We start from the raw sequence: 22,342 nt of genomic DNA, 5'->3' as shown, positions 1-22,342 counted from the left end.
CTAAAAAAATAGCGAAACATTATGAGTCTTAAAACTTATTCGGGTTTTGTATTACGCTCACATGCAAAATCAATCAGTCTTTCGAGCTCTTCTGCCATTTAAAAATAGCACGATCAAAATTTCCTCAAATTAATCAAAAATTTATAATTTGGATACGAATAAAATTATTTTGCATTTCTACTAGACATGATGAGCAAAACATAAAGACCAAACATTCATGCCCCTGTCTTTTTTGTTATTCTTTAATCAAATGACGCCAAATATTGCTCCGAGATACAGCGTGGTTCCCATGCGCTGTGCATCCAAACAGATAAATTATATCTTTTACTAGCTAATAGGGTGGCGCTTCGCGCCACCCCAACACCGAGGTGGTAGGGTGGCCCCCAAGCAACCCCGCACGAAAGTCGTTACGCGCCATTGTAGTTGTGTCCCTGTGTCCCACCTGTGAATATGTATATATATATATATATATATATATATATATATATATATATATATATATATATATATATATATATATATATCTATATATATAAAAATAAGTTGTCTGTCTGTTACGGCTTGCTTGAATAATCAAATATCTTTGAAAAGACAACAGTATTAAAAGAGATTTAATTTCTTAAAGAATAAAAAACTGGTAGCTTCAAAAATCTATCTATCTATCTATCTATCTATATATATATAAATAAGTTATATATATAAAAATAAGTTGTCTGTCTGTTACGACTTGCTTGAATAATCAAATATCTTTGAAAAGACAACAGTATTAAAAGGGATTGAATATCTTAAAGAATAAAAAACTGGTAGCTTCAAAAATCTATCTATCTATCTATCTATCTATATATATAAAAATAAGTTGTCTGTCTGTTACGGCTTGCTTGAATAATCAAATATCTTTGAAAAGACAACAGTATTAAAAGAGATTGAATTTCTTAAAGAGTAAAAAACTGGTAGCTTCAAAAATCTATCTATCTATCTATATATATAAAAATAAGTTGTCTGTCCGTTACGGCTTGCTTGAATAATCAAATATCTTTAAAAAGACAACAGTATTAAAAGAGATTGAATTTCTTAAAGAATAAAAAACTGGTAGCTTCAAAAATCTATCTATCTATATATATAAAAATAAGTTGTCTGTCCGTTACGGCTTGCTTGAATAATCAAATATCTTTGAAAAGACAACAGTATTAAAAGAGATTGAATTTCTTAAAGAATAAAAAACTGGTAGCTTCAAAAATCTATCTATCTATCTATCTATATATATAAAAATAAGTTGTCTGTCTGTTACGGCTTGCTTGAATAATCAAATATCTTTGAAAAGACAACAGTATTAAAAGAGATTGAATTTCTTAAAGAGTAAAAAACTGGTAGCTTCAAAAATCTATCTATCTATATATATAAAAATAAGTTGTCTGTCTGTTACGGCTTGCTTGAATAATCAAATATCTTTGAAAAGACAACAGTATTAAAAGAGATTTAATTTCTTAAAGAATAAAAAACTGGTAGCTTCAAAAATCTATCCATCTATCTATCTATCTATATATATAAAAATAAGTTGTCTGTCTGTTACGGCTTGCTTGAATAATCAAATATCTTTGAAAAGACAACAGTATTAAAAGAGATTGAATTTCTTAAAGAGTAAAAAACTGGTAGCTTCAAAAATCTATCTATCTATATATATAAAAATAAGTTGTCTGTCCGTTACGGCTTGCTTGAATAATCAAATATCTTTGAAAAGACATCAGTATTAAAAGAGATTTAATTTCTTAAAGAGTAAAAAAATGGTAGCTTCAAAAATCTATCGATCTATCTATATAAAAATAAGTTGTCTGTCCGTTACGGCTTGCTTGAATAATCAAATATCTTTGAAAAGACAACAGTATTAAAAGAGATTTAATTTCTTAAAGAGTAAAAAAATGGTAGCTTCAAAAATCTATCTATCTATATATATAAAAATAAGTTGTCTGTCCGTTACGGCTTGCTTGAATAATCAAATATCTTTGAAAAGACAACAATATTAAAAGAGATTTAATTTCTTAAAGAGTAAAAAAATGGTAGCTTCAAAAATGTATCGATCTATCTATATAAAAATAAGTTGTCTGTCCGTTACGGCTTGCTTGAATAATCAAATATCTTTGAAAAGACAACAGTATTAAAAGAGATTTAATTTCTTAAAGAGTAAAAAAATGGTAGCTTCAAAAATCTATCTATCTATCTTCTATATATATAAAAATAAGTTGTCTGTCCGTTACGGCTTGCTTGAATAATCAAATATCTTTGAAAAGACAACAGTATTAAAAGAGATTTAATTTCTTAAAGAGTAAAAAAATGGTAGCTTCAAAAATCTATCTATCTATCTATATAAAAATAAGTTGTCTGTCCGTTACGGCTTGCTTGAATAATCAAATATCTTTGAAAAGACAACAGTATTAAAAGAGATTGAATTTCTTAAAGAGTAAAAAACTGGTAGCTTCAAAAATCTATCTATCTATATATATAAAAATAAGTTGTCTGTCCGTTACGGCTTGCTTGAATAATCAAATATCTTTGAAAAGACAACAGTATTAAAAGAGATTGAATTTCTTAAAGAATAAAAAACTGGTAGCTTCAAAAATCTATCTATCTATCTATCTATCTATATATATAAAAATAAGTTGTCTGTCTGTTACGGCTTGCTTGAACAATCAAATATCTTTGAAAAGACAACAGTATTAAAAGAGATTGAATTTCTTAAAGAGTAAAAAACTGGTAGCTTCAAAAATCTATCTATCTATCTATATAAAAATAAATTGTCTGTCCGTTACGGCTTGCTTGAATAATCAAATATCTTTGAAAAGACAACAGTATTAAAAGAGATTGAATTTCTTAAATAATAAAAAACTGGTAACTTCAAAAATCTATCTATTCTATCTATATAAAAAAAAGTTGTCTGTCCGTTACGGCTTGCTTGAATAATCAATTATCTTTGAAAAGACAACAGTATTAAAAGAGATTGAATTTCTTAAAGAATAAAAAACTGGTAGCTTCAAAAATCTATCTATCTATCTATCTATATAAAAATAAGTTGTCTGTCCGTTACGGCTTGGTTGAAAAAATGAAATATCTTTGAAAAGACAACAGTATTAAAAGAGATTGAATTTCTTAAAGAATAAAAAACTGGTAGCTTCTAAAATCTATCTATCTATATATATAAAAATAAGTTGTCTGTCTGTTACGGCTTGCTTGAATAATCAAATATCGTTGAAAAGACACAGTATGAAAAGAGATTGAATTTCTTAAAGAGTAAAAAACTGGTAGCTTCAAAAATCTATCTATCTATCTATATAAAAATAAGTTGTCTGTCCGTTACGGCTAGCTTGAATAATCAAATATCTTTGAAAAGACAACAGTATTAAAAGATTGAATTTCTTAAAGAATAACAAGAGCTAAGAGCTCATATGGCACTTGTGACGAGGTCGGAAGAGCCGAGAGCTCATATGGTACGAGGTCGGAAGAGCCAAGAGCTCATTTGGACGAGGTCGGAAGAGCCAAGAGCCAAGAGCTCATTTGGCACTTGTGAGAAGGTCAGAACCTAAAGTTAAACTTTATAGCACAAGATCCTTCTAAATATCAAATTTCATTAAGATCTGGTCACCCTTTCGTAAGTTACAAATACCTCAATTTTCAAAATTACCTCCCCCCTCCCAATTCCACCAAAGAGAGCAGATCCGGTCCAGTTATGTCAGTCACGTATCTTAGACAGGTTTCTATTCTTCCCATCCAGTTTCATCCTGATCTCACCGCTTTAAGTATTTTCTAAGATTTCCGGTCCCCCCAACTGCCCCCCCCAATTACGTTTGATCCGGTTGAGATTTAAAATAAGATATCAGAGTTACGAGGTCCTTCTAAATATGAAGTTTCATGAAGATCCGATCACTCCTTCGTAAGTTAAAAATACGTTATTTTTCTTATTTTTCTGAATTACCCCCCCCCCCCGCAATTGAGCGGATCCGTTCCAATTATGTAAATTACGTATGCAAGACTTTTGCTTATTTTTCCAACCAAGTTTCATCCCAATCCTTCCAATCTAAGGGTTTCCCATCATTTTAGGTCTCCCCACCCCAAACTTCCCCCAATGTCACCAGATCCGGCCAGGATTTAAAATAAGAGCTTTGAGCCACGATATCCTTCTAAAAATCAAATTTCATGGAGATCCAATCACCCATTCGTAAGTTAAAAATACCTCATTTTTTCTAATTTTTCAGAATTAACCCCCCCCCCCAACTACCCAAAAGAGAGCGGATCCGTTCCGTTTATGTGAATCATCTATCTAGGACTTGTGTTTATTTTTCCCACCATGTTTCATCCCGATCCCTCCACTCTAAGTGTTTTCCAAGTTTTAGGTTTCCCCCTCCGAACTCCCCGCCCCCATCACCAGATCCGGTCGGGATTTAAAATAAGAGCTCTAAGACACGATATCCTTCTAAACATCAAATTTCATTGAGATCCGATCACCCGTTCGTAAGTTGAAAATACCTCATTTTTCTAATTTTTAAGACTTACTCCCCCCCTCCCAACTACCCCAAAGAGAGCAAATAAGTTCCGATTATGTCAATCATGTATCTGGGACTTGCGCTTATTTTTCCCATCAAGTTTCATCCCGATCCCTCTACTCTAAGTGTTTTCCAAGATTTTAGGTTTCCCCCCTCCAACTCCCCCCAATGTCATCAGACCCAGTCGGGATTTAAAATAAGAGCTCTGAGACATAATATCATTCCAAACATCAAATTTCATTAAGATCCAATCACCCGCTCATAAGTTAAAAATACTTCATTTTTTCTATTTTTTGCGAATTAACCGGGCCCCCACTCCCCCCCAGATGGTCAAATCGGGAAAATGACTATTTCTAATTTAATCTGGTCCGGTCCCTGATACGCTTGCCAAATTTCATCGTCCTAGCTTACCTGGAAGTGCCTAAAGTAGCAAAACCGGGACCGACAGACCGACAGACAGACCGACAGACAGACCGACAGAATTGGCGACTGCTATATGTCACTTGGTTAATACCAAGTGCCATAAAAAACTGGTAGCTTCAAAAATCTATCTATCTATATATATATATATATATATATATATATATATATATATATATATATATATATATATATATATATATATATATATATATATATATATATCTATATATATAAAAATAAGTTGTCTGTGTGTGGATCTGTGGATCAGGTGACGTCATGTTTCGGCTGACGTCATGAAATTAGTTGCCATCATTTTTGTTTTGACGATGCTTAGTATATTGTAAAACACATTAATTTGGTTAATAATATACCATTTAAAACACCAAAATGAACATGCTGGAGTAGTCACTCGGTGAGAGAGGGTGTCAGAACGGAGAATGAAGGTCCCAGGTTCAAATCCTGGTTAGGCTAAAAAAGGTAAAAAACTAAAAACTAAAAAAAAAACTGAAAAAACTAAAAAAAGGCAAAAACTACAAAAAAAACTAATAAAAAAATAAAAAAGCGGAAAAACTAAAAAAACTAAAGAAACTAAAAAAAAGGAAAAAACTTAAAAAACTAAAAACTAAAAAAAAAGAAAAATGAAAAATAGAAGAGAAAAAGAATACTTATAAAATTAAAAATAAAAATAAAAAAAATAAAAAAGATAAAAAGCTAAAAAAAGGTAAAAACCAATAAAAAACTAAAAAGAAAAAAAGGTAAAACACTAAAAAAAAAAATTCATCTAAAAAACTAATAAAAACTAAAAAACGTAAAAACTAAAAGAACTAAAAAAGTAAAAAAAAACTAAAAAAAGGAAAAAACTGAAAAATAAGCGGGATATAAAACAGGGGGATATAAATGACGACCGGGACACCGGGACATAAGGAATATAAATGAATCAGAAAATACAACTCATGTTTCCAAATGACGTCGATTGGAGCCCAAATTGAAAATCCAGATCAATTTATGTCTACTTTCAAAGTAAAAGGGCAAATTTATCATAGAGCAGGGTCTCTTCTACCATTCTCAGGCGAGAATCATAAATTTTTACAATTGTACTTCATCAGTGATAGAAATTCTGAATTGAATGCACGTTGCGAAATTTCTCCCAACATTGAAAGGTCAATCGTTTCCCAATTACAACATCTTTTCCACGAAAATAATAATTTAGTGCGTCTGTTCAAAACAGCCATCGATTTGATGCCTACTTATACGCATAAAATTGTTATTTCCGCTGACAAAACGCCTCCTGGCCAACATGTGCGTAGATACAATGCTCCAACTATCGACGAAGTGGCCATCGTTATGGTCGGTGATCAGGTTTTACCTCGAGATATTATTCTCAGGGTTTCCACCACACGTGCTACAACTAAAAATAGGCCTACCAATAATACTTTTAAGAAATATAAACCCACCAAAGCTTTGCTATGGCACTCGACCTGCCGTAAAAAAAAACAATGGAAAACCTAATAGAGGCCACAATCTTGACAGGGCCTTTTGAGGGTGAGGCTGTTCTTATTCCTCGCATTCCCAAGATTCCAACGGATCTACCTTTTCAATTTAAAAGATTGCAATTCCCAATTCGATTAGCATTTGCAATCACCATTAACAAAGCTCAAGGTCAGTCATTAGAAAAATGTGGTATAGATCTTAATACTGATTGTTTTTCCCATTGACAATTGTACGTTGCATGTTCGAGGGTCGGTAAACCTGACAATCTATTTATATGCAGCGACAATTGGACAGCGAAGAATGTTGTATATTCGCAAGTTTTACGCAGTTAATTTGTATTTTATCTATCTATCTATATAAAAACGAGTTGTATGTATGCATGTTTGTTTGTTTGTAAAAAGAGCGTTTGCATATGATGTCATTATTAGTACATACGGCTTTGTATATGCAGAGACAATGGGAAAGCCAAGAATGTTGTATATTCGCAATTTTTACGTAGTTTAACTCCTGCAGACGAAATGAATGCTTGCCTAAAAAATTCTAATTTATAGGCACACGTAAAAATATTAAAATTAACTACAAATATGCGTGTCCGATTGCAAAACGATGACTCTGGTCAAACAGTAGACTCAATTTCAGGACGTATACAACTACCTGCTGATTTCTGTAATTTAGTGACGTCCAAAAATGAATTGATTGAAAAAGTATTTCCGAATATTCTAAAAAATTATAAAAATAATAAATGGCTAAGTGAAAGAGCGATTCTCGCACCCAAAAATATAGACGTCCACGAAATCAACAATATTGTTTTGAACAAGATTCGAGACCAGGCAGTCCTTTACAAGTCAGTCGACACAGTTTTGGAACCAAATGAAGCGGTTAATTATCCATCTGAATTTTTAAATTCCATAGATCCTTCAGGGTTTCCACCACACGTGCTACAACTAAAAATAGACGTACCAATAATACTTTTAAGAAATATCAACCCACCAAAGCTTTGCAATGGCACGCGACTTGCCGTAAAAAAAACAATGGAAAACCTAATAGAGGCCACAATCTTGACAGGGCCTTATGAGGGTGAGGCTGTTCTTATTCCTCGCATTCCCATGATTCCAACGGATCTGCTTTTTCAATTTAAAAGATTGCAATTCCCAATTCGATTAGTATTTGCAATCACCATTAACAAAGCTCAAGGTCAATCATTAGAAAAATGTGGTATAGATCTTAATCCTGATTGTTTTTCCCATGGACAATTGTACGTTGCATGTTCGAGGGTCGGTAAACCTGACAATGTATTTATATGCAGCGACAATTGGACAGCGAAGAATGTTGTTTATTCGCAAGTTTTACGCAGTTAATTTGTATTGTATCTATCTATATAAAAACGAGTTATGTGGATGCATGTTTGTTTGTTTGTAAAAAGAGCGTTTGTATATGACGTCATTATTAGTACATACGGCTTTGCATATGCACAGACAATGGGAAAGACAAGAATGTTGTTTATTCGCAATTTTTGCGTAGTTTGAAACACATATATAAATCTATCTATATTCACAGGTGGGACACAGGGACACAACTACAATGGCGCATAACTAATATGGCGCGTAACGACTTACGCGCGCGGGGGGGCTTGGGGGGGCGCGAAGCGCCCCACCAATTTCTGTAACGTAACTAATATGGCGCGTAACGACTTACGCGCGCGGGGGGGCTTGGGGGGGCGAAGCGCCCCCACCAACTAGGTGTTGGGGTGGCGCGAAGCGCCACCCCAACAGCTAGTATATATATATATATATATATATATATATATATATATATATATATATATATATATATATATATATATATATATATATATATATATATATATATATATATATATATATATAGAAGATATAATAATTTCAGAAAAACAATTTGTGAAGTTGCTGATGGTGTCCTAGGTAAGAGTCCTAAGACTGCAACTAGGAATATTAGTGAAAAAGCTTTAGTTTTAATAGATAGTAGAAGGGGTTTGTATAAGAATTATCTGAATGATAGGTCGTATGAAAACAAAAGGAATGTAAAGAAAGTGGAGAAAGCATTAAAATATAAGATAAGGAGATGTGAAGTGGAGGTGATGGATAAAATTGCTGAGGATCTGGAAGATGCGGCTAGACGGCATAATAGTAAAATATTATACTGGCATGTTAATAAATTGAAAGGGAGTAGCCAATCCGGACTAGTCCCAGTTAAAGATAGAAATGGGGCCATAATTAGTGATAAGGAAAAAGTTAAAGAAAGATGGGTGGAACATTTTGAGAATGTGCTAAACCGAGATACAATTGCAGGAAAAGATATAGAGGAAAATGAAAAAGTTTGTGATACCTTGGATGTGAAGGAAGATTTGTTTAGTGAGGAAGAATCAGCGACAGCACTAAAAGGATTAAAAAATAATAAGGCCCCAGGTGCTGATATTGGTATCAAAACAGGGTTTTGCATTATGACAAATTTCTGCTGAAATAAAATTTCAGTAATGAATTACCGCGGAGGATTGCTTCAAACTAGGCTAACCTAACATTCAACCTATTTGCAAATGAATTACAGTTAAAGCATCACTTTTTATTATTCAGAGGGAACCTCCACTTAAACCTAGGGTTCCTTAGATCACATTTCTCCATCTTAATTTTTTTACTAACTTCATCTATCCCAATGCACTTTCTGCTAAACACATGCAATAGAAATTGCATTTCTGGATCATATTCCCAAAATTGATTCCCCTTTAACCCATGGCATGGGTAAAGGAGCACATCTTTTCCGTCATAGTCTAAACAGTTTTCATCACGTCTTATCTCTCCTGTTCTGCTCAGCATCCAAAACTGGTTCCCCCCTTGATTATGACAGGGCCAAGTGCCAACAGGCTTATATAAGTCTTCATTTTGCGCTGCTGAGTCAATACAATAATTGGTACGTAAATTACGAATTTCGCCGGAACAAACAGCTTCCCCAGGAATAAATAATTCAGGGTAAATATTTTCTAAATACCATTTAAAGGACTGACATTTAAGAGACTTCCTGAGAGCTTTTCTAGACGATACATCCCCATAATCGCCTTTGTCATAATTAATTCTCATGTAATAGTTTTTAGCATAGTCATCTAGCCAAACTTCCGCCAATCGAACACTATTTCTTTTTACAGAGTTCTTGTTACCTGGCCACTTGATTGGCGAATGTTTACGAAAAATGTGTCCAACATGTGAACAAGGTATTGTTTCGAGAGTTCCACCACACATCCAAATTTTGAAAGAGAGTTCTAAATTTTCACCTCCCCAGTAATCAAATTCACTATCATAGGTTCCAAGCTCTTCAAAAAAAGACTTATCTATTGCAAATAACCCACCAGCCATAGTTGGACTATAAACTGGATCAGTATGATGACTCCTCCTTTGCAGTTCTCTATTGGGAATGGAGTGCCAGTCAAAAATCAAACCCCAATTAAAACCCCCAACTTGAACTGTTGACGATTGATACTCAAACGTTTTATCATTGATTGAATCAATGACCGGAGTGACGACATTGGTGCGATTTTGAGCTATTCTGTCTAAAAGAGGCTCTAACCAGCCCTCTGTGCATTCACAATGAGAGTCAAGATAAGTGACAACCGGTGCTGTAGAATATTTTAAGCCCAGAAGTCTAGCGCGGATGAGTCCTTCTCTTTTAGATGTTCTCACTATCTTAACTTTAGGGTAACGTTGACTCATATAACCACTAAGAGGATCCTTTAAGTGTTCCATGTCAGAGAAGTCATCCACTAGGATTATCTCTTTAAGCAGATGCTCTGGCGATCGGTTGAGAACACTTTGAACCGTTCTAAGAAGAACAGACCATGCCTCATTGTGAAAAATTATAATCACTGAGGTTTGCGGCAAATTTCGTACATATCGATCCTTTTCTTTACATTTTTTGTCTCGAATATCAGGAAGACTTCTCTGTGTTGAAATCATATCTGATACATATTGATTAAACTCGTGGTTTTTCCAACCTTTGTCTATTGAGATTTTCTGGTCACGCTCCACATTTTCTGGAAGAATTACAGGCCTACCAAGCTCACCAGGCTCTTGGAGATATTCCGGCGACCGTATGACCTTTATTTCTTCTTTATAACCGCTATCAATCTTATTTGTAATAGCTTTCCTTACTTCTGATATTATTTGATGAGATTCAAGCTGCAGAATTGCATTAAACGATAGCAAAAGTAAAATAACTAACACAAGAACTGTTGAATATTTCCAAAATCTTACTGGTCTACGAAAATAGCGAAACATTATGAGTCTTAAAACTTTTTCGGGTTTTGTATTACACTCACATGCAAAATCAATCAGTCTTTCGAGCTCTTCTGCCATTTAAAAAATAGCACGATCAAAATTTCCTCAAATTAATCAAAAATTTATAATTTGGATACGAATAGAATTATTTTGCATTTCTACTAGACATGAAGCAAGAATTATGAGCAAAAAATAAAGACCAAACATTCATATCCCTGTCTTTTTTGTTATTCTTTAATCAAATGACGCCAAATATTGCTCCGAGATGCAGCGTGGTTCCCATGCGCTGTGCATTCAAACAGATAAATTATATCTTTTACTAGCTAATAGGGTGGCCCCCCAAGCACCCCCGCGCAAAAGTCGTTACGCGCCATTGTAGTTGGGTCCCTGTGTCCCACCTGTGAATATATATATATATATATATATATATATATATATATATATATATATATATATATATATATATATATACTAGCTGTTGGGGTGGCGCTTCGCGCCACCCCAACACCTAGTTGGTGGGGGCGCTTCGCGCCCCCCCAAGCCCCCCCGCGCGCGTAAGTCGTTATGCGCCATATTAGTTACGCGCCACCCCAACACCTAGTTGGTGGGGGCGCTTCGCGCCCCCCAAGCCCCCCCGCGCGCGTAAGTCGTTATGCGCCATATTAGTTACGCGCCATTGTAGTTGTGTCCCTATGTCCCACCTGTGAATATATATATATATATATATATATATATATATATATATATATATATATATATATATATATATATATATATATATATATACATATATATATATATATATATATATATATATATATATATATATATATATATATATATATATATATATATATATATATATATATATATATATATATATATATATATATATATATATATATATGTTTTTAACTACGTAAAACTTAAAAATATACAACATTCTTTGCTGTCCCATTGTCTGTGCATATAAATAGATTTTCAGGTTTACCGACTCTTGAACATGCAACATATAATGGTCCATGGGAAAACAATCCGTATTCAGATCTATACCTCATGATTCTAATGATTGCCCTTGAGCTTTGTTGATGGTGATTGCTAATCGACCATTCCCTGAGTCGCCATCGTCATTTATATATCCCCCTGTGCACCCCGGCGTCCCCTTTGTAGTTATGTCCCTGTGTCCCGGTCGTCATTTATATTCCCTGTGTCCCGGTCGTCATTTGTGTCCCGGTGTTCCAGTCTGTGATTTCTCTTTGAGTGTCCCGGGCGTCATTTATATTCCTTGTGTCCCGGTGTCCCGGTCGTCATTTATATCCCCCTGTGCCCCCCGGCGTCCCCATTGTAGTTGTGTCCCTGTGTCCCGGTCGTCATTTATATTCCCTGTGTCCCGGTCGTCATTTGTATCCCGGTGTCCCGGTCTGTATATACATTCGTTTTTTAGTTTTGTTTTTCTCCTTTATTTTTTTCCTTTTTTCTTTTTTTTTCTTTTTTAGGTTATTTAGATTTTTAGATTTTTTAGTTTTTTTATTAGTTTTTAGTTTTTTTAGTTTTTTTTTTACTTATGTCCTGGTCGTCATTTATACTCCCTGTGTCCCGGTCGTCATTTGTGTCTCGGTGCTTTGTTGATTGCTAATTTATATTATATTTATATTTATATTTTTTATATTTATTAATATTTTTTTAGTTTTCTTTTTCTCTTATTTTTCAGTTTTTTCCTTTTTTTTTAGTTTTTTCTTTTTTAGTTTTTAGTTTTTTTTTTGTTTTTTACCTTTTTTTAGTTTTTTTAGTTTTTTTAGTTTTTTAGCTTTTTTAGTTTTTTTATTAGTTTTTAGTTTTTTTTTAGTTTTTGCCTTTTTTTTAGTTTTTCAGTTTTTTTTAGTTTTTAGTTTTTTAACCTTTTTTTAGTTTTTTTTAGTTTTTTAGCTTTTTTAGTTTTTTTTCTTTTTAGTTTATTTTTGTAGTTTTTACCTTTTTTAGTTTTTTTTCTTCTTTTGTATTAGTGTGAAATAATTCAGACGTCATATGCGGACAAACACGACGTCACTCGACAGACAGACATAACCCACAAACAACTTATTTTTATATATATTTATTCATATTTTTTTAGTTTTCTTTTTCTCTTTTATTTTTCAGTTTTTTCCTTTTTTTTAGTTTTTTTCTTTTTTAGTTTTTAGTTTTTTTTAGTTTTTTACCTTTTTTTAGTTTTTTTTTAGTTTTTTTAGTTTTTTAGCTTTTTTAGTTTTTTTATTAGTTTTTATTTTTTTTGTAGTTTTTGCCTTTTTTTATTTTTTTCAGTTTTTTTTAGTTATTAGATTTTTACCTTTTTTTAGTTTTTTATTTTTTTAGCTTTTTTAGTTTTTTTTTCTTTTTAGTTTTTTTTTGTAGTTTTTACCTTTTTTAGTTTTTTTCTTCTTTTGTATTAGTGTGAAATAATTTAGTGTGACGTCACCTGATCCACAGATCCACAGATCCACACACAGACAACTTATTTTTATATATATAGATATACTAGCTGTTGGGATGGCGCTTCGCGCCACCCCAACACCTAGTTGGTGGGGGCGCTTCGCGCCCCCCCCCCAAGCCTCCCCGCGCGCGTAAGTCGTTACGTGCCATATTAGTTACGCGCCATTGTAGTTGTGTCCCTATGTCCCACCTGTGAATATAGATAGATATATATATATATATATATATATATATATATATATATATATATATATATATATATATATATGTTTTTAACTACGTAAAACTTGCGAATATACAACATTCTTTGCTGTCCCATTGTCTGTGCATATAAATAGATTGTCAGGTTTACCGACTCTTGAACATGCAACATATAATGGTCCTTGGGAAAACAATCCGTATTCAGATCTATACCTCATGATTCTAATGATTGCCCTTGAGCTTTGTTGATGGTGATTGCTAATCGACCATTCCCTGAGTCGCCATCGTCATTTATATATCCCCCTGTGCACCCCGGCGTCCCCTTTGTAGTTATGTCCCTGTGTCCCGGTCGTCATTTATATTCCCTGTGTCCCGGTCGTCATTTGTGTCCCGGTGTTCCAGTCTGTGATTTCTCTTTGAGTGTCCCGGGCGTCATTTATATTCCTTGTGTCCCGGTGTCCCGGTCGTCATTTATATCCCCCTGTGCCCCCCGGCGTCCCCATTGTAGTTGTGTCCCTGTGTCCCGGTCGTCATTTATATTCCCTGTGTCCCGGTCGTCATTTGTATCCCGGTGTCCCGGTCTGTATATACATTCGTTTTTTAGTTTTGTTTTTCTCCTTTATTTTTTTCCTTTTTTCTTTTTTTTCTTTTTTAGTTTATTTAGATTTTTAGATTTTTTAGTTTTTTTATTAGTTTTTAGTTTTTTTGTAGTTTTTACCATTTTTTTAGTTTTTTTAGTTTTTTTTTTTACTTATGTCCTGGTCGTCATTTATACTCCCTGTGTCCCGGTCGTCATTTGTGTCTCGGTGCTTTGTTGATTGCTAATTTATATTATATTTATATTTATATTTTTTATATTTATTAATATTTTTTTAGTTTTCTTTTTCTCTTATTTTTCAGTTTTTTCCTTTTTTTTAGTTTTTTCTTTTTTAGTTTTTAGTTTTTTTTTGTTTTTTACCTTTTTTTAGTTTTTTTAGTTTTTTTAGTTTTTTAGCTTTTTTAGTTTTTTTATTAGTTTTTAGTTTTTTTTTAGTTTTTGCCTTTTTTTAGTTTTTTCAGTTTTTTTTTAGTTTTTAGTTTTTTACCTTTTTTTAGTTTTTTTTAGTTTTTTAGCTTTTTTAGTTTTTTTTCTTTTTAGTTTTTTTTGTAGTTTTTACCTTTTTTAGTTTTTTTTCTTCTTTTGTATTAGTGTGAAATAATTCAGACGTCATATGCGGACAAACACGACGTCACTCGACAGACAGACAGACAGACATAACCCACAAACAACTTATTTTTATATATATTTATTCATATTTTTTTAGTTTTCTTTTTCTCTTTTATTTTTCAGTTTTTTCCTTTTTTTAGTTTTTTTCTTTTTTAGTTTTTAGTTTTTTTTAGTTTTTTACCTTTTTTTAGTTTTTTTTAGTTTTTTTAGTTTTTTAGCTTTTTTAGTTTTTTTATTAGTTTTTATTTTTTTGTAGTTTTTGCCTTTTTTTTATTTCTTTCAGTTTTTTTTTTTAGTTATTAGATTTTTACCTTTTTTTAGTTTTTTTTTTAGTTTTTTAGCTTTTTTAGTTTTTTTTTCTTTTTAGTTTTTTTTGTAGTTTTTACCTTTTTTAGTTTTTTTCTTCTTTTGTATTAGTGTGAAATAATTCAGACGTCATATGCGGACAAACATGACGTCACCTGATCCACAGATCCACAGATCCACACACAGACAACTTATTTTTATATATATAGAGATATATATATATATATATATATATATATATATATATATATAGATATATATATATATATATATATATATATATATATATATATATATATATATATATATATATATATATATATATATATATATATATATATATATATAAGTTGTCTTTGTGTGTGTGTCGAGTGACTTCATGTTTGTGTGTCGACTGACGTCATGTTTTCGACTGACGAAATTGCAGACCGGGACATCGAGACACAAATGACGACCGGGACACCGGCACATAGGGAATATAAATGACGACCGGGACACTCAAAGAGAAAGCGATCGGGGCACAAGGAATGTTCGATTAGCAATCACCATCAACAACGCACCGGGACACAAATGACGACCGGGACACAGGGAGTATAAATGACGACCAGGACATAAGTAAAAAAAAACTAAAAAAACTGAAAAAAGGTAAAAACTACAACAAATAACAAGAAAAAAAACTAAAAACTAATAAAAAAGCTAAAAAACTAAAAAAAGAAAAAAAATAAAAAAAGGAAAAAAACTGAAAAATAAAGGAGAAAACCAAAACTAAAAAAATAAAAATAAAAAAACTAAAAAGGTAAAAACTGCAAAAACTAAAAAAAAGTAAAAACCAAAAAAAACTAAAAAGAAAAAAGGGGAAAAACACAAAAATTTATTTCATTATATACAATTTCAAAAACGAATGTATATACAGACCGGGACACCGGGACACAAATGACGACTGGGACACAGGGAATATAAATGACGACCGGGACACAGGGACACAACTACAACGGGGACGCCGGGGGGCACAGGGGGATATATAAATGACGACGGGGACACAGGGAATGTTCGATTAGCAATCACCATCAACAAAGCTCAAGGGCAATCTTTAGAATCATGAGGTATAACAAAAAAAAATAGAAAAAGGTAAAAAACTAAAAATTGAAAAAAAAGACCAATTCAAAAACGTATATACAGACCGGGACACAAATGACGACCGGGACACAGGGAATATAAATGACGACTGGGATACAGGGACACAACTACAACGGGGACGCCGGGGGGCACAGGGGGATATATAAATGACGACGGCAACACAGGGAATGGTCGATTAGCAATCACCATCAACAAAGTTTAAGGGCAATCATTAGAATCATGAGGTATAGTGCCGAAGTGCCCCCACCAACTAGGTGTTGGGGTGGCGCGAAGCGCCACCCCAACAGCTAGTATATATATATATATATATATATATATATATATATATATATATATATATATATATATATATATATATATATATATATATATATATATATATATATATGTATATATATATATATATATATATATATATATATATATATATATATATATATATATATATATATATATATATATATATGTATATATATATATATATATACTTCAACGAATATATATATATACTACAACGAAGTTCGACCAGGACTCAAATACCTAGAACTGTTTTGAAATAACAATGTAATTTTTTTTTAAATAAAAAGTTTTTAATTTTAATGCTCGTATTTTAAAAGTAAGTTTCTCTTATATTTTATTTGTGCAATGCCAAGGGCGGCCCTAGGATATAGAGTCGAAATTATTCATTTAAAGTTCGGAATACTCAATCTATATATATGAAAATAAGTTGTATGTCTGTTACACTACGTATGTATGTTATACTATGTCTGTTACGCTAGATTATACTACTACTACTAATAATAACTCACTGCTGGACCAAGCCGCCTGTGGCCAACACAGCTGCGCACGCTCCTCCTCCAACCTAGTCTATTTAAAGCCTTCCTCTTTACATCCTCCCAGGAAGTTCCCGTTTCCTTTAAATCTTTATTTATGACATCCTCCCAACCCAGACAAGGACGACCTGCTTTCCGTGTAGCCCCAGACGGTTGGCCGAAAAGGACAATCTTCGGTAATCTGTCATCCTTCATCCGTAGAACGTGGCCTAGCCATCTCAATCTTTCTTTCATTAGAGCCCCAGAAAGCGAGATTGAACCACACTTTTCGTACAACCTACTGTTAGAAATACGGTCAGTCAGCCGGGTACCCAGAACAATCCGTTGGCAACTTCTCTGGAAAACATCTAGTAAATTTTCATCTGCTTTTCGGAGTGCCCATGCTTCAGAGCCTTATTTGACCGCTGTCATCACTGTAGCTTCCAATATTCTAATCTTGGTTTGTAGACTTATCTTTCTATTCTTCCAAACTTTTTTTAACTGTGAAAAAACACCCTGGGCCTTAGCTATTCTACTTTTGACATCTTCGCTGCTCCCACCATCTTTACTAATAATACTACCAAGGTAACTGAAGCTCCCAACCTGATCAATATTTTCGTTACCTAATGTCACCTGTTCATCTTCACTTATTCCTAGCCTTAGTGACTTAGTCTTCTTAACATTAATTTTCAAGCCTATTTTAGCACCCTGAACTCGTAAAACCTCTAAAAATTCATTTATTTTGCTCACACTTTCATCTAATATGCTTAAATCATCAGCATAATCTAAGTCCAGGAGCGTTCTTCCTCCCCATTTGATTCCATGGTCTCTAATTGCCTTTCCTGTGCTCCTTAAGACGAAGTCCATCAAAATGATCCATATAAAGGGGGATAGAACACAACCCTACTTAACTCCTGATTTGATACAAAACCAGTTGCTAACCTCATTTCCTACCTTAACCGCAGCAGTATTATTCTTGTACATAGCGCAAATCACTTTAATGTATTTTTCAGGTATACCATATAACGACAAGACCTTTGTTAACGCTGTTCTATCAACAGAATCGAAAGCTTGCTCATAATCGATAAAACTGAGGACCAAAGGTGTTAGACAACGAAGGGACTTCTCAATTATTAACCTAAGAGTGAAAACATGGTCGACACATCCTCTACCTTTTCTAAAACCGCATTGTTCTTCCCTTAAAACTTTGTCTACAGCATGTCTCAGTCTAAAAAGTATCATATTACTCAGTAATTTGATACCTACAGAGACCAGACTAATGCCTCGATAATTACGACACTCACTCTTGTCACCTTTCTTATACAGTGGTTTAATTAAGGTTTTCCTAAAATCATTGGGTACTTCCCCTTTTTCAAAAATCATTTTCATAATCTTCAGTAGCTTATTCCTAACCTCAGAGCCACCATATTTAAGAAACTCATTAATCATATTAAATTATATAGTGAAATTTTATATAGACATTTTATATAATGAAATATTATATAGTGAAATTTTATTTAAGCACAAATTTGTCATAATGCAAAACCCTGTGATAGTGACTACTTGTCAAACAGTTCGTGGTAACGAACTATGAGTAAGGAGCGACCAGCTTCAATAGTAACCGAAACCCCCAAAAATGGAATTTTGATACCAATATCAATAAAATATCGAATTTTTATGCTGATTTCAAATATATACCTTTTGTTATGTTTAGTCTTACCTATCAAAGACTGCGAACCTGAGAAAATTTGTTTTATTTTCGAAAAATGGGGGGAACACCCCTTAAGAGTCATAGAATATTAATGAAAATCACACCATCAGATTCAGCGTATCAGAGAGCCCTATTGTAGTGGTTTCATGCTTCTATCTGCAAAAATGTGGAATTTTATATTTTTGGCCAGAAGAAAGATCGATGCGTGTTTATATATTTTTTTTCAGGGGTAATCGTATCGATCCAGTAGTCCTAGAATATTGTGTGAGGGGTCATTTGAACGAAAGAAATAAAAAGCAAAAATTTTCAAAGTTCTAATGCCCTTTTTCAGTGACCAAAAAGATTGGGGGGCAACTAGGCCCCCTCCGCTACCCGTTTTTCCCCTAAATCATCCGATTAAAATTTTGAGATAGCCATTTTGTTCATCATAGTTGAAAGGGCCAATATTAATTCCTTTGGATATTAATGACATGGGCCCCACAGCCCAGGAAAAAGGTCTTAAAGTTATAAAAAATCCCCATTGTTTATGCTTAGTATTTGTTATCAGGAAGCATGCACACATATTAGGGTGGGAAGATGAATTCTCTGCTGTTTTTTTTTCACGGAGGAACGTTCCACGGGAAGGGAGTTTCCCAGGGGATGAATTTATCAGAGGAAATTATATATTACGGGAATTTGCCAGAATTCCTATACAAAATCTTTTTATTTTCCTTGCTTTCTCTTTTCCGTCTCAATTTTGGGCTTGGAGTTTAAGGGTAATTGTCCTGGGAAAATTTCCACCGTGATTGAATGTTGTCTGGAGGATATATTTGTGGGAAGGATATTTCTCCGTGGAGGTGGGGCCAGATTTCCTTAGATTACATAGAAAATGATTAGAAATTAACTTAAAAAACAAGTTTTTTCAGCTGAAAGTAAGGAGCTGCATCAAAACTTAAAACGAACAGAAATTATTACGTATACTCAGGGGGTTGCCTCCTCCTCAACTTCTTGCTATTTACGCTAAAGGTTGAAATTTGTTCCAATTCTTTAAGAACGATTCCTGAAACACAAGGGTTATTTAATAGAGCTTTTTTTAAATTACTAAAGAATTTAGCGTAAAGAGCGAGGTGTCGAGGATGAGGCAGTGTTTGTTTTGTTCGTGTTGCTCTTTATTTTCAGTTGAAAAAACGTGTTTTTTAATTAATTATTTTTCTTAGAACTATCGCGACATACATTTCTAAGAATATTGTTTTACTATATAGAAAATTTTTTAGGGAGATTTTTCCAGGGTAATAATCCAGAAGCAACTTTAAAAAAAAACTTTTATTAAAGCACTAAGCAACTTTATCGTATTGAGCGAGGGTTGAGGAAGGGACAGCCCCCTCATATAAGGAACGATGTCTATTTGTTTCAAGCTTTAATTTTCCTTCATACTTTCAGTTAAAAAAGATTGTTTTGTTTGTTTTATGTAATAGACTACTAATTTTATTAAAATGCCAATTTTTCCGTAAAAAACAAACATGCATATTAAAAACAAACATACACATTAAACACCGACATACATGTCAATTTTACTGAATTATTGAAGAACATTGCTTTACTGTATATGAAACAATATGAAACGTTATTTTACTATAACGTCATTTATGGTTGTAAGCAACGATTAGGACGTCGTTCATCATCTAATATGAATATGCGGATTTTTGCCAAATGAAATATCGTATTAAATATTGCATTTGTTAATTCCAAAAGCGAGCAGATGTTGCAATTTAATTTAAAATGAACCCATAAACAACTCTTTATGATGATCCGGTGCCCAGTTAGCAGCAAAGAATAAAAAAAAAGAAAAAGAAAAAAAGGAAAACACACTAGTGCTACAAATGCATAAGTGATTTTCCTTGTCGTTCAAATCAAGAGACCCAGTTGTTTTGCATACGTTTTTCGGCCATGATTACTCCGATAATGTACTTTTAAATTTGATCCAGAGCCAATCTTTGGAGATTTCGGAAAATTTTCCGGAATTCCATAAATTTGTTTTCAGAATAACATTTTACAGTCAAGTCATGGTTGTAGCGGTAGCTGTAACCTAGTAAAGAGCGAACCACAGCCCATAGTAGCCAAAAGTAAAAAATAACGTTTAAAAAAAACTGCCCAGTGAAAAAAATTACCATCTGACGCTGACTCAGGAATAGTAACTATTATTTTGGTTCGTCTTAAAAGCAAAAGTTTATTGCGACAAGAAATTTATGGTGATTTCGAAAAAAGCCTGAAACCCCTCGAAAATGGTGTCAGATCAAAATGAAAAGTGTACCATTGATATCACCTTGGTTGAAAAGCTCGTAAGGGGAAATTACAGTTCCCCTCCTTGTACAAAAAAAGGAAAATCACTGTCTCGCGTTTTTTTTTTTTTTTCCAGCAGGCCTAGCGGAACACCAGAACATCATACAGAAATGCTTAACGATACATTCAAAAGCTATTTCTCCTATCTTCGTGTTTTTTATAAATTCCGCCATCTCCAAGTGCCATATGGCACTAAATTGGCACTTCATGCCATTTCTAAAGGGGTGGGGCTAGTGGGCTACCAAAATATCATTGAAAGATTTTTTAGCTCATATAAAAGATATTGCTCATATCTACGCTTTTCCTATTAAATCTATCATCTGCAAGTGCCAAATGGCACTTTTAGTCCCATGTTTCAAATGAGAAATCTGGGGCTAGTGGGCATCCAGAACTTTTTAGAGATATGTTTAATGGCTCATTTGAAAACTATTGCTCATATCTCCGTGCGTTTTCTCAGTTCTACCATCCGTAATTGCCATATTTCACTAAAACGGCACTTTCGGTGCCACCTCTTCAGCGGAAAAGCTTGGAAGCATAAAACAGTACCATTGTAATAGTTATTAGCTGTAGATACACAATAACCCCTCCCTTACACTCCCCCTCCCAGCCCTTTTAGTAAGTCTCATTAGTCCATTGGGAGAATTCACTATGAACTCTTTAACACGGTCAGCCGATGTTGGGGCTCGCTTAACGACTTTTAAAATATCAAATGTTCTTAAGAGGAAGAAATCCATAGAAGAAATAATAATTGAATCTCAAAATTCCAAATGACTATTCCTTGACATACCCCTCCCCTCCTCCTGTTCGCAAAAGTTGAGTTTTGCCAAATATAATTAAATACCCTCACTCTTTATAATAGAAGTTTTTGTTAACTCAGTGTTTCATAATAATTACAAATGTATTTGATGAATAAGACCCAATTACTATGCTTTTGGTGATGACATAGCTCTCCATCGTCTTTGGGAAAAGGGCTGTAAGTTACCCAGTTATGGTCCTAGAAAAACAAATAGATTGAATACCTTCACCAGCCGCCGTAGTTCAGTTGCTAGTGCGTTAGACTTTGAATCAGAATGGCAAGGGTTCAGTTCTTTAACCAGGCATTTTTATTTCAGTCACGGTTTTCTGCCTTATATGTGCTTATTTTTCACCTAAGTCATTATTTTTTTTGTTAATTGTGAAATGGTCCGTGCGCTATTTTTGGGACAAATTACGCCCCCGCCCCCAACCCCTGGCCACTTAGGGCTGGAGAAGTGTAGGCATATGGTTCTTGAACCACTCAAAGTCGTATCTTTAAAGAAGGATTATTTATTGTTAAATTTGTTTATTCATATTATTTCCTTTTTTTACTATTTAATTGACAGAATAAAACTACTTGTAATGTATATAGAGAAATCATACCACTTAGAACCTATTAGCGTTTTTTTTTTCTGTGATAT

The 22,342-nt window shown here is 33.4% G+C and overlaps 2 protein-coding genes across 2 annotated transcripts in view; one reads left to right on the top strand and one right to left on the bottom strand.

Moving 5' to 3' along the window:
- The window catches only part of LOC136033237 (protein FAM91A1-like), a 187,186-nt gene that overhangs the window by 120,623 nt on the left and 44,221 nt on the right, over positions 1-22,342 (top strand). The gene's annotated exons all lie outside the window — the stretch shown is intronic.
- On the bottom strand, positions 8,565-11,077 carry LOC136033234 (putative polypeptide N-acetylgalactosaminyltransferase 9). Its single transcript, XM_065713949.1, has one exon. It carries the CDS (start codon positions 10,823-10,825, stop codon positions 9,038-9,040), a length of 1,788 nt encoding a protein of 595 aa, XP_065570021.1. The 5' UTR covers positions 10,826-11,077; the 3' UTR covers positions 8,565-9,037.

The sequence above is a fragment of the Artemia franciscana genome, chromosome 11 (genome assembly GCF_032884065.1).
Source record: "Artemia franciscana chromosome 11, ASM3288406v1, whole genome shotgun sequence".
Lineage (NCBI taxonomy): Eukaryota > Metazoa > Arthropoda > Branchiopoda > Anostraca > Artemiidae > Artemia > Artemia franciscana.
Note: the sequence above shows the minus strand (reverse complement) of the source record. Positions and strands in the feature narration are given on the sequence as shown.

What these genes read in the sequence shown, in the direction of transcription:
- LOC136033234 (XM_065713949.1), bottom strand. Translation starts at nt 10,825, where the DNA reads ATGGCAGAAGAGCTCGAAAGACTGATTGATTTTGCATGTGAGTGTAAT.